Consider the following 15,022-nt stretch of genomic DNA (forward strand, 5'->3'; position numbering starts at 1 on the left):
TGGTACTGAAATACCCCACTTCTTTCTTCAGGGAGGAAATTGGGTTAAATTTAAACTTTCTTGTTTTTCTTCAGATCACGTATTTGGATCTTAGGTGTATACAAATTCCCCATTTAGGCACTTACAGATAACTTCTTGGGTATTAAAACATTCTGTTTTTGCTACATCATTTCTCATACAGAAATCTCAACTTCCTTCAGCAGGGCTTTTTGCTCACTGCCTCCCCTGCCCTCAAAAGCACTCCATGCTTGCACATAGCCTTCCTCCTGTTTCTTTCCAAGCTGGTCACACTGGGACAATCAATACCTGTGACAGATCAACCTTTCTTTTTTTGGTTTTAATATTTCTTTACATCCTGTTTTGGCTCCTTGATTTGGAAGTATCTGGAGGACATTTAGGGCAAGGAAGTCAGGCCAGGGACTGGGTGATGCTCATAGCCAGCACTTGAAAAATAGTTGTTGAACCAATGAATGGATGAACGAACGATGAATCAGTGAGTGTGAATATGTGAGAGATACATATTCCAAAGTGCAGACTTGGTCAGCAAATATTTATTGAGTACCTACTGTGTCGCAGGCCCTGTGGTGCGTGCCAGGATAAATGGTAAACAAAACAGGGGTCCCGCCTTGGACTAGGGAGTTTCTAAAATCACTAGTTCTAGCTGTATTATTCCATTTCCATGTCTATATCTTTTCACTTTTTATCGTACACCTAATGATTTTCAGGATCACATTTTAGCTAAGAAATCTACCCATTTGCTTAAGCCCCAAATAGGAAGTTCTGATCTACTGTCAGAAAAATCTGGAGTCACAAGTGCCCCAGTGAAAAGTACCCCCGAAAAACTAAAAATCCCCCAAATGCTAAGCTTCCTGACTTTAGGGGTTCTAGGATGGGGAACTCCGATAGAACTGACAGCACGTCCACCAGAGGGCGCTGTGGGGGCAAATTTGTGCCGGGAGGGGAGCTTGACCAGTGACCCTCAAAGCCAGGTAGGCGCCTAGAGTAATTTTTATTCTTCCCTGCGTTTCCTTCCCACACCTCGAACCATGGTCGCCCCTCCCCCCATAGGTAGTTCCCCTCTGAATCATCAGCTACTTTCAGGGGCTAAAAGAGGGCTTTTTTGGAAAGACGCCTTGCTTCTGTTCCTGACGCCCCATGTCTCAGGCCACTCAGTTTCCAGGCGGGCTGGGTGGGTGGGTGGGACCTCTCGGGCGTCAGAGCCCGGCGCTGCAGGGGCCGCGAAGGGGTTAACCCGGCGGGGGGGGAGGGGGGGGAGGGGGGGAGGGGGAGGGGGAGGGGGCGCGGGCGGCGCCTGCGCTCTGCTTCTCTCCATTGTCTCCACGGCGGCGAGGAGCGCCGGCGAGCGCAGCCCGGGACCGAGCAGGGCGGTGCGGCTGGCGGGGCAGGCGGCGGCGGCGGCTGCGGCTGGAGCAAGAGCGCTACGCCACGCGACCGCGGCTTCCCGAGCTCCGCCTGGCTGCCCAGCGCCGCAGCCCGCCCGAGGCCTGGAGGGGTCCGGGTCGCCGTCCATGGCCGCGGCGTCCTGAGGCGGGGGACGCGCCCGGCGCCCCCAGCCCTCCTCCGCCTCCTGCTGTCGGGCGGGCCGCCTCCTTGGGCGCCTCCCTGCGCCCGCCCGCCCGCTCGCCCGCCGCCTCCCTCCCTCCTTCCTTGCAGCTCCCCCGGCTTTCGGGGGCCCGGGGGCGGCCTGTGGCGCGCCGAGCCCGCGCCGGACTGCGCCTCTTTGGACCTTGAGGGGAAACATGCGTTTGGCTTGGATCGTTTTAAATTCTTAGTTTGGGATCCCCGCTCGCCTGCCTCTTCCGCCCGCGGGTTTTCTTTTCTTTTTTTCTTTTTTTTCCTTTTTTCTTTCCCGGTCTCCTTTTTTGACTCCCTCCCCCTTTATGCTCGCCCAACCCTCCCCCCGCTGCTGAGAAGTGGGGGAGGGTCTCGGCCTCCAGGTTCCCGCCCCACGGGGCCCGGGCGAGCATGGGGGGCAAGCAGAGCACGGCGGCCCGCTCCCGGGGCCCTTTCCCGGGGGTCTCCACCGATGACAGCGCCGTGCCCCCGCCGGGAGGGGCGCCCCACTTTGGGCACTACCGGGCGGGCGGCGGGGCCATGGGGCTGCGCAGCCGCTCGGTCAGTTCGGTGGCGGGCATGGGCATGGACCCCAGCACGGCCGGGGGGGTGCCCTTTGGCCTCTACACCCCCGCCTCCCGGGGGACCGGCGACTCCGAGAGGGCGCCCGGCGGCGGAGGGTCGGCGTCCGACTCCACCTATGCCCACGGCAATGGTTACCAGGAGACGGGCGGCGGTCACCATAGAGACGGGATGCTGTACCTGGGCTCCCGAGCCTCGCTGGCGGATGCTCTACCTCTGCACATCGCACCCAGGTGGTTCAGCTCGCACAGTGGTGAGTCCGCGGTTGGTGGAGGCCTCAGAGGGTGGAGTGCAAGCGAGGGCGCGCCGGGGCGCCCCACACCTTCGTGCGTGTGCGAAGATTTGGAGGTGGAGTGCGCAACCTGGATCTGTCTGCCTTCCCCTTGGTTTCAGAAGCCAAGGGATGAATGGGATACCCACCCTCTAGAAAAGAGGCTTTCTGAGAGGCTGCGGAGCCGGGCGTATTAGGGCTTCAGGTGTTGGTTCACTTATGGATGCCTATTGAAGTCTCATTCACTGGCATCCCCATCCTCAGGTCTTGTCTGGCTTATCGCAAGTCGGCCTCGAAGCTTGCTTTCTGCAACTGCTGCATTGTGCTTGCCTCACTGGTAACAGAGAGAGAAGGATCCAATTTGACCAAGCGGTGTCTCCTAAACAAAGGGTGTGAAAAAATTGGGGCCAAGTGGTGTTTGGATTAGGGCTCTTGCTCTTGCTGGGAGAGACGGGTGCCCAGGTTTGCCACCCTGCTGGAAATCTGTTTGGATTGTTTAAAGTGGAGCGGCTGCTGTCATAGACAGGTGTGGCCTGCTGGATGGAGGGCCCAGCCGGGAGCCTCCCTGGGAGGCTTTGCAGGACCAGGGCCCTGGTTACCCGTGCTGCATGCAGTAGCCTTGGCTCAATGACTCTTGCATCCCTCCATCTTTTTTCTCCCCCTCCATGCTAAGTGCTTGGTCTTCTGGGTATTCTGCATCTTTTTTTAACCAAGAGGTGGCATTTTATTGCCTGACTGTTGGCACATGTCAGGGGGAAAGGAGGATTCAAAGAACCTGGATGAATTCATTTTGTGAACTTCTGGTGACAGGTCAGCGAAAAGCTGGAGGAGGATTTCCCAGGCTGTAACAGGCAGGGCAGAAAAGGCACTGCTCGGTGCTTCTGGAGGAAAACAGGTCTGTCTGCTTAGCTAACCTGAGAAGCCAGGTTAGGCTTCTAGAAAATTGGTCAGAAGGGGTGTGGGGCCGCTATTTGCTAATTGGGAAGTTGCAGTGAAGAAGTTAACATATTCATACTCCTTTGGGAGACTTCAGAAAATTTAGATATTGTGTAGAAGAAAGATTGCTTTATGGAGGATTTATTTGTTGGATCACTGTTCTAGCTATTGTGAAATAGGGTAGACTTTTTGTATCTCTATTTCTGTAAATGGTCTTAATCTTTTTTTCAGTTCTTTAAAATAATTGTGAAATCATTTTTAGGGAGAATTAGTGACTAATTTAGGGTAACATTTGAAAGTGGCTTTCAATTGCTAGGATGGAAATTTTTTTTTTTTTTTTTTTTTTGCTACGATGGAATTTTAATCCCTGAACAGACCTCTAGCTATCATTGGAGCTTCTCTGACCTGCATGCATCCAACTCTGCCCTGAATGAGATGCAAGGCATGACTACCTTTGGTACTTCTGGACATTTGATCAGCTTTAGACATCTTTTTTTTTTAAACATCTTTATTAGAGTATAATTGCTTTACAATGGTGTGTCAGTTTCTGCTCTATAACAAAGTGAATCAGTTATACATATACATATGTCCCCATATCTCTTCCCTCTTGCATCTCCCTCCCTTAGACATCTTGAACTTAATAATACTTCCTATAAAATTTGGTCCAGAAGGAGTCAGGTGTATTTTTGAGATGATTGTAGTTAAGTTTTTAAAAGAACTGTCATTAGTGTCTGATTTTAAGCTGAAGAGTACTGTAAGGAGGTTCTCAAAAAGCACAAGTAGAAATTTTGTGTTGCAAAAATGTAATCTTATAGAGGTTTCTCTGGAGAAGGAGTTCCCTTGCTGAAATTTCTTGTCTGTCTCTTACTAGAAACGTCTTTTTCCTTATTCCACTACCAAGTCCCATGCTGGAGCTATGAGCTTAAAACTGGATTCCAAAACAGACTCCTCAGCTATAAAACCTCAAGTTTTTTAAATCTAGTTGTAGTGAGGTTAGGAAGAGCCAGTGAACCAGGGACTATAGGAAAAGTTGGAGCATATTAATCCCTTGAGGGATTAATATTAAAATGGGGGGCGCTGTTAATATTTTGGGTAATATAGTTGTTATAGGACCATCCTGTCCTTTTGCAGGACATTGAACATACCTGGCCCTGTCCACTCAATACTCCCACAGATTTCAAAGTGCTCTTGGTGGGGGCGGGGTATCGCCTGATTGAGAACCACCTCCTTAGGGATTTGTTGTTTTATTCAAATAAAGTAATTAGTTTTTCCTGTGCAGCTCATTTGAGAGGAACTTTGATATTTCCGCTCTTCTGCAATGGTGGTTCTATCTCACCTTCTGCAACAGGCCACAGGCTCTTCCTTCCAGGACATCCCCTTCCTCTCTTGTTTGTTGCTGTAAGAAGAGAAATTTTGGAGCCTTGGGGAAGGTCCCAGCAGTTTTCACTCTTGTGTCTTAAGAGTAGAAGAGTGAGGATTTCAGTGCACAGTTGACTAGATGCCTGGAAGTTGATGTGATGTTGTTGCTTGTGTTCTCAAGGTGCTTTTGGAACTCTTCATAGGCGCAGAAAACAGCTGTCAGTGAAATAAGTGGGGGAGTTCAGTGAGCTAGAGGCTTCCTCAAAAGGCGCGAGCTGATGTTATGTCAAGAGGTAGAATACTGGGGTCTCAGCTCCTCCTTGGAGAAGCTGTGACCTTGGACGAGACACCTCACCTCTCTTGAGCCTTGTCTTTGTTATTTTTAAAATACAAATACAGCCAGCCTGTAAAAGTTGCTGCCCAAATGCTGCGAGGATACACACGGTCACATTTGCCTTCTCTGGGCTGTGACCCTTGCACGCCCTATTTCCTTTGCCTGGAATGCTTTTCCTTCCATTCCGCCCAGGGATAGCCTTTTATGATCCCTTAGGGCTCAACTTAAATTTCTCCTTAGAGACCACTCTTAAAAATTGGCTCCCTCCTGTCAGTCTCTCCAGTCACTCGCCTGTTACCTTAATAGCACTTAACACATTGTATTTATCCATTTACTCTTTCTGTTTTAAGTTGACTAAATTTTAAGCTCCATGAGAGGAAGACTGTGCCTCTTGACCACTGTTGTAACTCCTGCACTCCATGTACCAGGCACAAATATTTGTTGAGTGAATGAATTAGAGTGCCGTATGTTCATCGGCTCATTTAATCATCACTATAACTCTAGGAGGTAAAACGTTTTAATTCCCATTTTACAGGTGAAGAAACTGAGGTGTAAAGGGAGGTTAAGGAACCTACACAAGGCCAGATAGCTAATAGGTGGCAGAGTTGGGATTGAAATGCAGCTCTGCCAGCATCAGAATCCACCTGGTCTCTTAGCCATTACCCTCTACTGCCTCTCAACCTAAAACATGAGGAAGCTGGATAGCGTCGTGGAAATTGCACTGCTTGTGTGTCAGAGGGCTAGGCTCCTCCTGCGGTTAGGCTGCTAGTTAACTGCCTGTCTTGTGACCTTGTGCAAGTGAGTCATTTAGCCTCAGAGTCACCATTTCTCCACCTGTAAGATGGAGATAATACCTGTTCTGCTTACCTTGCCGGGTCGCTGTCGTGGTCTCATGAGATGGTGTTTACAAAAGCCAAATAACATAGAAATGGGAAGTGGTGTTCTTACAGGGACACTTCTAGAGTTCTCTGCCTTCTTTCATCTCTTCAGAAGTTGCTGGACAGAGAGATTTAGGATCGTGTGAACTCTTTCCCCGAAATGGAAGCTAGTGTTCTCTACTGAAATCTGACCTGTATTGTGGGGGCCGTCCATAATAAGAATGCCACTTGAGAAGAGCTGCTTTATAGAATCCGAGTAGAGTCCCTTCTTTTCCACATAAAATGCGTTTTGCTATAAGGTGTTTAACTCCTAATGGTTGGGTGGTATTCTGGAGGTCTGGTCATCCATTTGTAGTCCTGTGTATCTCAGAATACAGATTTCTAGATGTGGGGGAAAAAATATAGAGGCTCCACCGTGTTGGAAGGAAGAGGTTGCCTGTTTCCTGGGCCCTAATATAAAATGGCTGGTCATTGAGGTCTCCCTCCAACTTCTTAGTCAGATGCGTGTATACACGTGCGTGTGCAGAAAACGAAACTGTTCTCTGTTGTTACCAAGCCATCAACAGGGGCTGATAGATGGTGACTTTTTGGTAAGTCTTTGAACGTGCCAGCAGGATATCTCATGGGTTCTACTTTGCTGCCACTCTAGGGTTCTCAAGTGATTTAATTTTCTCTGTTCTTAAATAATTAGGGAGAGTTGCCAATTCCATCGGAGTGGATCAGAAAGCCTCTTTGTGCCTCACTATAGGTGTGCTAGATGTAATGGTTCTCTCCATCGTTTCTGGAAAAGGAAAAGCATTCTGTGGCCTCCAGAGAGCATGATGGGTCCGTGCCCTGCAGAAGTTTTATTCTTAATGAAGACTGGGTTTTCTTGGAAGACTTTTTAAAAAGCACAGTTTTTTAGCTATTACCATGAGGGCTTATTTTCTATAAAAGAAAAAAACAGTTCCCTTGAGGAGAAGATCGTTTCTTGAAGGTCACAGTTAATTCTCCCTCACTGGAGTTTGAAAGGTGTTGCAAGAAACAGTGGTTTCACTCTTAAAGTGTGTGTTTTATGGGATGTGTACATTTTGCCATTAAACAAAGACACACCCCAACTAGATCATGAGGAATACTCTCTGAGCCAAGCCACTCTTTACCAGAAATGCAACTCCAGTTCCTTTTGGGGAAAGGAACATGCTTTGTATTTGACAGATGTGACATTCAACCCAAGCTTATTGGGCACCTACATTTTAGCAAACCCAATTTTAAAACTAAACTTCAATTTTGACAGTTTCAAAATTGGAAAAAAGTTATAGGGAAGTGGTGGTAACTTAAGCTCTTGGTTTTGCTCTTACTAACCCTTAAGTAGGGGGTGTTTTTAATGACTGGGTCACTGAGGCTGAGGTACCAAAATCTTGAAGTGAGTCCAAAACCTAAATGCTGTTCCCCATCTTTTAGAATGATGGATGTGTACACATTTCCATTTGTTTCTTTTCCAAGCTTTGCCATGGCCTTGTCTCCGTCAGATGGTTCCTGGTGATTATGGTGGGTGTAGGCTTGAGTATGAGAATGGACTTCTTACAGGCCTGGCCGTTTTCACCTCTGAATCTTATTTCCTTATAAGAACACAGGTTTATCCTTGAAACCAACAGTTGGGTTCCTGATTTGGATAGGCTAAATGGATGAGGGGTGCGTAACCTGAAGACCAACCCTCAAGTGCGAAGCAAATAAAGAACCAGGTTTAATCTGAAAGCCGCAGCTGGGGTACTCTGTAGGCTGATGAGACTGCTTACCTTGAGATCTCCCTCGAGTTGTTGGAATTGAGAGTACAGCCTTCCTCTGTTGGGAGTAGAGAGGAAGGAGGAATTCGCTGTGCCCCGTAAAAAGGAGGCATGGCAAGAATTTATGGTGCACTCCCGGATCTGTAAGGAGAAGGAGGCAGATGGAGACAAGAGCTCTCCTGATCTCTGTGAATGGTTCAAAGGGTTTTCAAGCTTGACTCTGTCCAGTCTTCTCTAGGGTCTCATGAACAATGCAGGGGACAGGACCCCGCTCCCAGAGTTCAGGAGAATCTGAATTTGTAACAAATGATTCTACAAATGTAGTCAGAATACCGTCTATATCTGAAGTGCACCCCTACCATGGATTTAACTCTTCTCTCCAGAAACAGAGAGAAAGAACTCTGAATTCTTTTCTCATGCATTCATTAGCATCACTTTCAGTATCACTAAACTAGTCAGATATTTCCCAGGCAGAATACATACAAATCTTCTTTTCTATTGCTCCCAGAGGGTAGATCCACCCAGCAAGAGCATTGTTCATTCTTTGGCTGTTTTCTTTTACATGGTACTAAGCATTTTTCTCCTACAGATAGGCCTGAGCCAATCTGCCTTGGTCCCGAGTTGCTCCGAACAGAAGGTAGTTGTGGCAGTGTCCCCTATCCTTGTGCTACAGAAGGGCTTCCTGAGTTACATCCTCTTTCTTATATCCCCAGCTAGACAAGTACAAGATCTCAGGATGAATCCAGACTTTAAAGTGGACAAAATACCCTTTTTTTTTTAGCTGACTGAAAGTATGAGACTTTGTGTGTGTGTGTGGAGATCTGTTGAGCTAAGATATTCATTTATTCAACTGAGATTGAGTGCTTCCAGTATACCCAGACCTGTGCTAGGTGCTGGGAATGTATATTTATTATGAAGGTGATTGGCATTACTTTGTTCTTTCTAAGAATTTTTGCTTCCCTACTCCTTTAAGAGAAAGTCTGAATATTGCAGCTTGTGGAAGATCTTACCTTCTTCATCAGTTCCTCTGTTGAATAAACAAATTCAGGCGCTTGTCCATGAGGCTGCTACACGGATGATCTCCTCTCTACTCTTCACTCACATTATTCCTTGTTAACTAAATCCTCTATCTGGGCTGGGGCAGGTGATCTTTTCTTTGTGGTTCCAGTCAAGTGCCTGGTAAGAAGAAATTCCTCATATGTGCCAATATAAATGGTCCTCTTATCTTCTCAATGAAAATATCAAAAGAAAAACTGTTTTTTCATTATCTTTGACTTCAGTATCTTTGTCATCCCTAGAGCCACTTTTCTTTCTGGTCACTGAACACTGTTTTCTAGAAGCCTGATCCACCGCCTTTTAAACCCATCTCTCTAAAATTTATCCCAGGCCGAAATGTACATAAGGAAATGTAAGAGTTTTCCTCCTTGGTCTTGTGTTTGTCTCTGAGCTCCACGACATTGACACTTTAGTGCTGTTTTAAGTAATTTTTAAAGCCTTGTTTATGATAGGCAGCAGTAGTGACTGAAATGTCATTCCCCCCCTGGAATAATTATTAAATCTGTGTTATAGTTGAGTATTTTTTTGCCCAAAGTACAGAATGTAGGGAAATGTTCCATGCTGAAAGACTTTATGCAGACTTTGGCTGTAAGGTGATACCTTACTCTCTGAAGGATAATCTTTGGAGAAACCCCTTGTTACATTTCGGCATCTGTGGTCCTTTTGGTCTTGATGAATTAGACTCTGCATAGCGTGGCTCCAGCTTGCTGGTTGGTAGTACTTTCAGCCCTCTACAAAGGGTAATTGAATAAGCCATGCTTCAAAAGGAGTTGTTCTGAAATTAGCCACCTCTGTACTGTACAGTATCTTTTAAGGTCAAAGTTGATTTATTATGTGTGGGAGAAACTTAAATCTAGATTCAATCCAGATGATCTGAGACAGAGGTAGGAGGAGAATGCAGGACTGAGACTCCAAGACTCCGGCCAGCTTGGTCATTTTGCCCATATTTCTCCAGTCTCTGGAGATCTTTTCGTTTCCCTCTCAAATACCACGCCCCCCCCCACCCCGGCCCGCACTGAGAAGGTGCTTTTCCTTAGAGAAAAACTAAGAAATATTAAGACTCTTTTATCTTGATGCCTGCTTAAGTACTCCAGGAATCCTACAGGGATTTGAGGGAGCCCTTGGGATTCCAGCCTAAACCAATGAAGTACTTGGTCTACCATAAATACAAGTGAGCTTTCTGTAATATTGGTCTATTCTCTTTAAATCATACGCACATTTTTTTTTTGCGGTACGCGGGCCTCTCACTGTTGTGGCCTCTCCCGCTGTGGAGCACAAGCTCCGGACGCGCAGGCCCAGTGGCCATGGCTCACGGGCCCAGCCGCTCCGCAGCATGTGGGATCTTCCCGGACCGGGTCACGAACTCCCGTCCCCTGCACCGGCAGGCAGACTCCCAACCACTAGCGCCACCAGGGAAGCCCCCATACACACTTTTAATGCCCCCAGAGGCACAGCACCACCTAAGTCAGCTTTTCAAAGAAACTTTGTGGTAACACTGCCCACTACTGTGATAAGCATTACGAAGTATGACACGTATTATTAGATTTCCTCAATCCTGGTCAGAAATGGCTAAAACATTCAAAACTATTGCAGCCAGCCCTGGCGAACTCTGGTAAGTCCAAGGCCTATGCCCAGGGCTGGCTTGCAAGTTAGCTGCCTTCCATCTTAATATCTGATGAGCCCAGTCTTGTTGGCTGAGTTTAATGCATCCATTTCCTACCTCCTCTCAGCCCAGAGGCCAAATGCAATGTAAAAGGATAGTGAATCTAAGCATCTCCAGCATTTTGAGGTATAGGAATCTCCTATGAAGTGACAGACCTTTGAGAAATAGTATTATGAGCTGTTCTGTTTTTGCTGTGACTTTGGGAAACCTTTGGATTCTTCTACTGAACATTTGTTTGAAAAAAAAAAATCTTTTTAATGAAACAGTGGAGTCAGAAAGCAGCCGCTCCTTCTCATAATAGCATTTCTCACCAGGGGAATTTTTGGTAGCTTTTGGAGGAGGGTTTTGAGTAGGTTGTGGAAGATAAATCCCTCGGTTGAACATAACCAAAGGCTGCCATATCAGAACTCTGGTGCTTTCCGTGCTGACAGCAAGCCCTGAATTCAAAGTGCAGGACAGCAGAATAGAATAGGGAGGGCTGTGCTCAGTGAACTGTCCCAGTAGCATGACCAACGAGACTGGAGTTTCAGCATTCAAAGTCAGTTCATTAAAACACTATTGTAGTGTAAAAGGATCATGAAATGGAGGCCCTGGGTCAGAGGGCCCAAGGCCATTTACAAGAACAACATCATATTTCTGGATTAAGGGATGGCTGCAGGCCTAACGATGAGAATATAAGAGCCACGAGTGTGCCTCCTTTTTCCATATTGTGAAATGGTGGCATGGTGCTTGGCACTGACTGTGGGACTACCTCACATAGAGAGGATTCTACAGAGTCTGTGCTCTGAAAAATTTAGGTCTAATAAAGCACTTAGAATGTTTCCCAAAGTGAACAGTTCACCCAGTGTCTTTATAGGATGGTGAAAAGGGCATGCTGGAGATACTTAGAGTTTAGAACAAGCCAGGATTATAATACCAACATCCAAAATGCCTGTCCCCTGGGTTTCCCTGGTGGCTCAGTGGTTAAGAATCTATCTGCCTGCCAACGCAGGGGGAACACAGGTTCGAGCCCTGGCCTGGGAAGATCCCACATGCTGCAGAGCAACTAACCCCGTGAGCCACAGCTCCTGAGCCTGCGTGCCACAACTACTGAAGCCCGCCCGCCTGGAGCCCGTGCTCTGCAACAAGAGAATCCACTGCGGTGAGAAGGCTACACACTGCAACGAAAAGTAGCCCCCGCTCACCGCAACTAGAGAGAGCCCGCACGCAGCAATGAAGACCCAATGCAGCCAAAAATAAAATTAAAAAAAAAAAAGCCTGTCGTCAGCCTCTCTGCCCGCCGGAAACTGAGTTTTCACTGTTTCCAACTTCAGTGACTTAAGTACTTCTTAGGTCCTCATGTCTGAGCCACGTCTTACGTAAGCTACAGACAGAGGAAAGTCTAAAATGTTATTACAACTGTTGAGATTTGCTTTCCTTTGGAAAGTCATAGTTGTGTCCATTCTGTGTTTTCCTGGCTTTGTACTTTTCTTCAAAGCCTCTTACCAGTTCCAAGTCTCCAGAGCTCAATAAAGGGGAACAGGAAGCCAGCGTTTGATGCCTAAGAGCCAGCAATAACTAAGAGAAAAGGGCAGAAGCATGGAACTGGGAGGGGGAATTCTGGGCCTTGAAGGTATCCAGGTCTCTAGGATTATAGATACATCCTGCAGAGATGACTTTAACCAACTTCTTCAAACAAGAAAAAAGCAGTAGGAACCTCTGTTCTGAGAGGACAAATTTCCCTTAGGTTATATAGTGGAGGCTCAACATTTTTAATTGATGGCATAATTACAAAGTATCTTTTACATAAGAAGCTCAAAACAATTAAGAAAAAAGTGATAAAAAATTACCACTTTTATAAAAGAGCAGGAATAACTTTCCTCTCTTTTCCCTGAGGGTCCCCAGGGTACATCTTGTCATGGGATCCAAGCTGGATCCTGACCCTTCCTTTTCCTGTCCATTCACATTTATTAGATGAACTCTATAAAGTTTCAGTCCTGTGACTGTAAGATGGGAGGGTCACAGGGGTTTGTGCTATTTCAATTTTGGTTTCACTTGCACATTTTAGGAAATCACATAGTGGTGTGACTCTGAATAGGAGTTCTTGTCTCTTGGAATCTTTTCAAAAAATGAACTGTTTCAGGCATGCAAAAGAGATAATGTACTTACCTGCCAAGCAGATTAATATTGGGTTGGCCAAAAAGTTCATTCGGGTTTTCCCATAACATCTTCTAACTAGAACATTGCAGATGTAATTGTATGGAGCTCGCTCAATTCCTATTTTTCTCCTTCCCTTCCCAAAAGTAACCACTGCCCTGACTCTCCTGTTGATCATCCTGTATGTGTTCATACTTTTCACTGCCTGTTTCTATCCAAAACAGTATTTAACTTATGTAAACTTTATAATGTCTCTATCCTTTCATATCTCTGTTTATAGATATAACTCAAAATGGATGTGAGATCTGTAAATCCATTGTACTATATGCTGCTATAGCACATTCATTTTTGCTGCTCTAGTCTATTGTAAGAATATACCACAGATATCACCATTTATCAATCCATTCTCATCAGTGGATATTAAAGTTATTTTCAGTGACTTCGAGGATGTTTTGCTGTTTCCTTGTATACTTGAATGAGAGTTTTTCTAGAGTACATCCTTAGTCTTGAGATAGCTGGGTCACAGGCTCATATATATACCTTCAACTCTTGATTAAATATTGCCCAGTAGGTTGCCAATGTGCTTGTACCAATTTATACTCCCCAAATAGCATATTTTCACTTGTTACGTGTTCTTGCCAAAACTTGATATTGTCATACTTGAATTTTTGGCAAGTTCTGGTGAGTGTGAAATGGTATATCGTTGTGATTTTTGTTATTTATATACTTGATATAATACATATTTACATATAATTAATATACTGATGTATATTTAATCATCATTCTTGTTCATGTCTTTTATCCATGTTTATATTGGATGGTTCATCCTTTTCTTACTAGTTTGTATGAATTTGTGTTTTTATTTCATTTTGTTTCCAGATATACATCTGTATATCCCAGTGTATGGGTTATCTCTTTATTCTCCTTGCGATTTCTTACGGTTAACTTACCTTTAATATAGTTGAATATTCCAGTGTTTTCCCTAATGGCTTGTGCATTTTGTGTCCTAAGAAAGATTTTTCTTTCCTTGAGGTCGTAAAGATTATTGTCTTATATTTTCTTCTAAAAGTTTTAAAATTTTGCCTTTCATATTTGAGTCCTTAATCTATGGAGAATTAAATTGTTTGAATGGAGTAAGATAAGGATATATTTTCCTTCTTCCATATGAATAACCAGCTCTCCCAGCAGCAAGTGAGGAATGGTAAAGTCTTTTCCTACTGATTTGCAAAGCTGTCTCTATCAAGTTTCAAGATACCTCTATCGGGCTTCCCTGGTGGCGCAGTGGTTGAGAGTCCGCCTGCCTGCCGGTGCAGGGGACGTGGGTTCGTGCCCGGTCCTGGAGGATCCCACATGCCGCGGAGCGGCTAGGCCCGTGAACCATGGCCGCGTCCGGAGCCTGTGCTCCAAAACGGGAGAGGCCACGGCAGTGGGAGGCCCGCATAGAAAAAAAAAAAGAAAAAGATACCTCTATCAAAATATCAAGTTTCCTTCCAGGCATGGATTTGTTCCTGGGCTTTTTATTCTGTCCCATTGGTCAAGTTGTCTATCCTTGTGCTAATACTTTCTTAATTACTATAGTTTTGTCTTGCTGTGTAGAAGGGCAAATCCTTTCATATTGTTATTTATTCTCTTTCAAAGCTGTGTTGTCTAAATAAAGCTTTCTAGGGACAAATAAGGGAATCCAGGTAGAATCAACAAAATGAAGTACAGAGTACCAGGAACTGCTCTGTTTATAGCTGGGTTTCTTTGTTTTTTTTTTTACGGGTATGCAGGCCTCTCACTGCTGTGGCCTCTTCCGTTGAGGAGCGCAGGCTCAGCGGCCCCGGCTCATGGGCCCAGCCGCTCCGCGGCACGCGGGATCCTCCCAGACCAGGGCACGAACCCGCGTCCCCTGCATCGGCAGGCGGACTCTCAACCACTGCGCCACCAGGGAAGCCCTATAGCTGTTATTCTTAATGAGGACATCTGGCAAACCGACCCTAATGGACAGTTTCACATTTTTTCCCCTACTATATTGCACAAACAGTAACATTTCCCCATGTCTTTGTATTGCAAACAGCAGAATAAACAGTTCCGTATGTTACAGATAACAACAATAAAACAACAGAAACTGCTTAGCTATTTTTGGCGCTTTTTGCTTCCAGATAAATTTAAAAATCAGCTTTGTCAACTTCTATGGGGGAAGAACTGTTAGGATATTTACTGGAGTTTTATGTTGAGTTTAGCAATTGCCGTCTTATAAAATTGGGTCTACCCGTGAACCTGATGGGAACGGACTTACAGATGTAAGAATAAAATTTTTTTACATTTTTAAAAACTTTGAAATAATTCCAGACTTACAGAAAAGTTGCAAAAAATGCAAAATAAAAACTGCATTTCTGTTAGCCAGAATCTTCAAATGTTACTGAAAAGACAAATAGTCGAATGTCCATTAAGTTCTTAACTCTGCAAAGCAGCTTAAAGTATTAA

The 15,022-nt window shown here is 45.4% G+C and overlaps 1 protein-coding gene across 2 annotated transcripts in view; it reads left to right on the forward strand.

Annotated features, from left to right (window-relative positions):
• The first annotated feature begins 1,350 nt into the window (after window positions 1-1,350).
• Window positions 1,351-15,022, forward strand: part of ZNRF1 (zinc and ring finger 1) — a 99,587-nt gene continuing 85,915 nt past the window's right edge. For both annotated transcript variants that reach the window (XM_060000438.1, XM_060000439.1), the window contains exon 1: window positions 1,351-2,410. In XM_060000438.1, coding sequence (XP_059856421.1) covers window positions 1,987-2,410 — 424 coding nt within the window. In that variant the 5' untranslated portion in view covers window positions 1,351-1,986. The remainder of the gene's footprint in view (window positions 2,411-15,022) is intronic.

This window comes from Delphinus delphis, chromosome 20 (genome assembly GCF_949987515.2).
Source record: "Delphinus delphis chromosome 20, mDelDel1.2, whole genome shotgun sequence".
Classification (NCBI taxonomy): domain Eukaryota; kingdom Metazoa; phylum Chordata; class Mammalia; order Artiodactyla; family Delphinidae; genus Delphinus; species Delphinus delphis.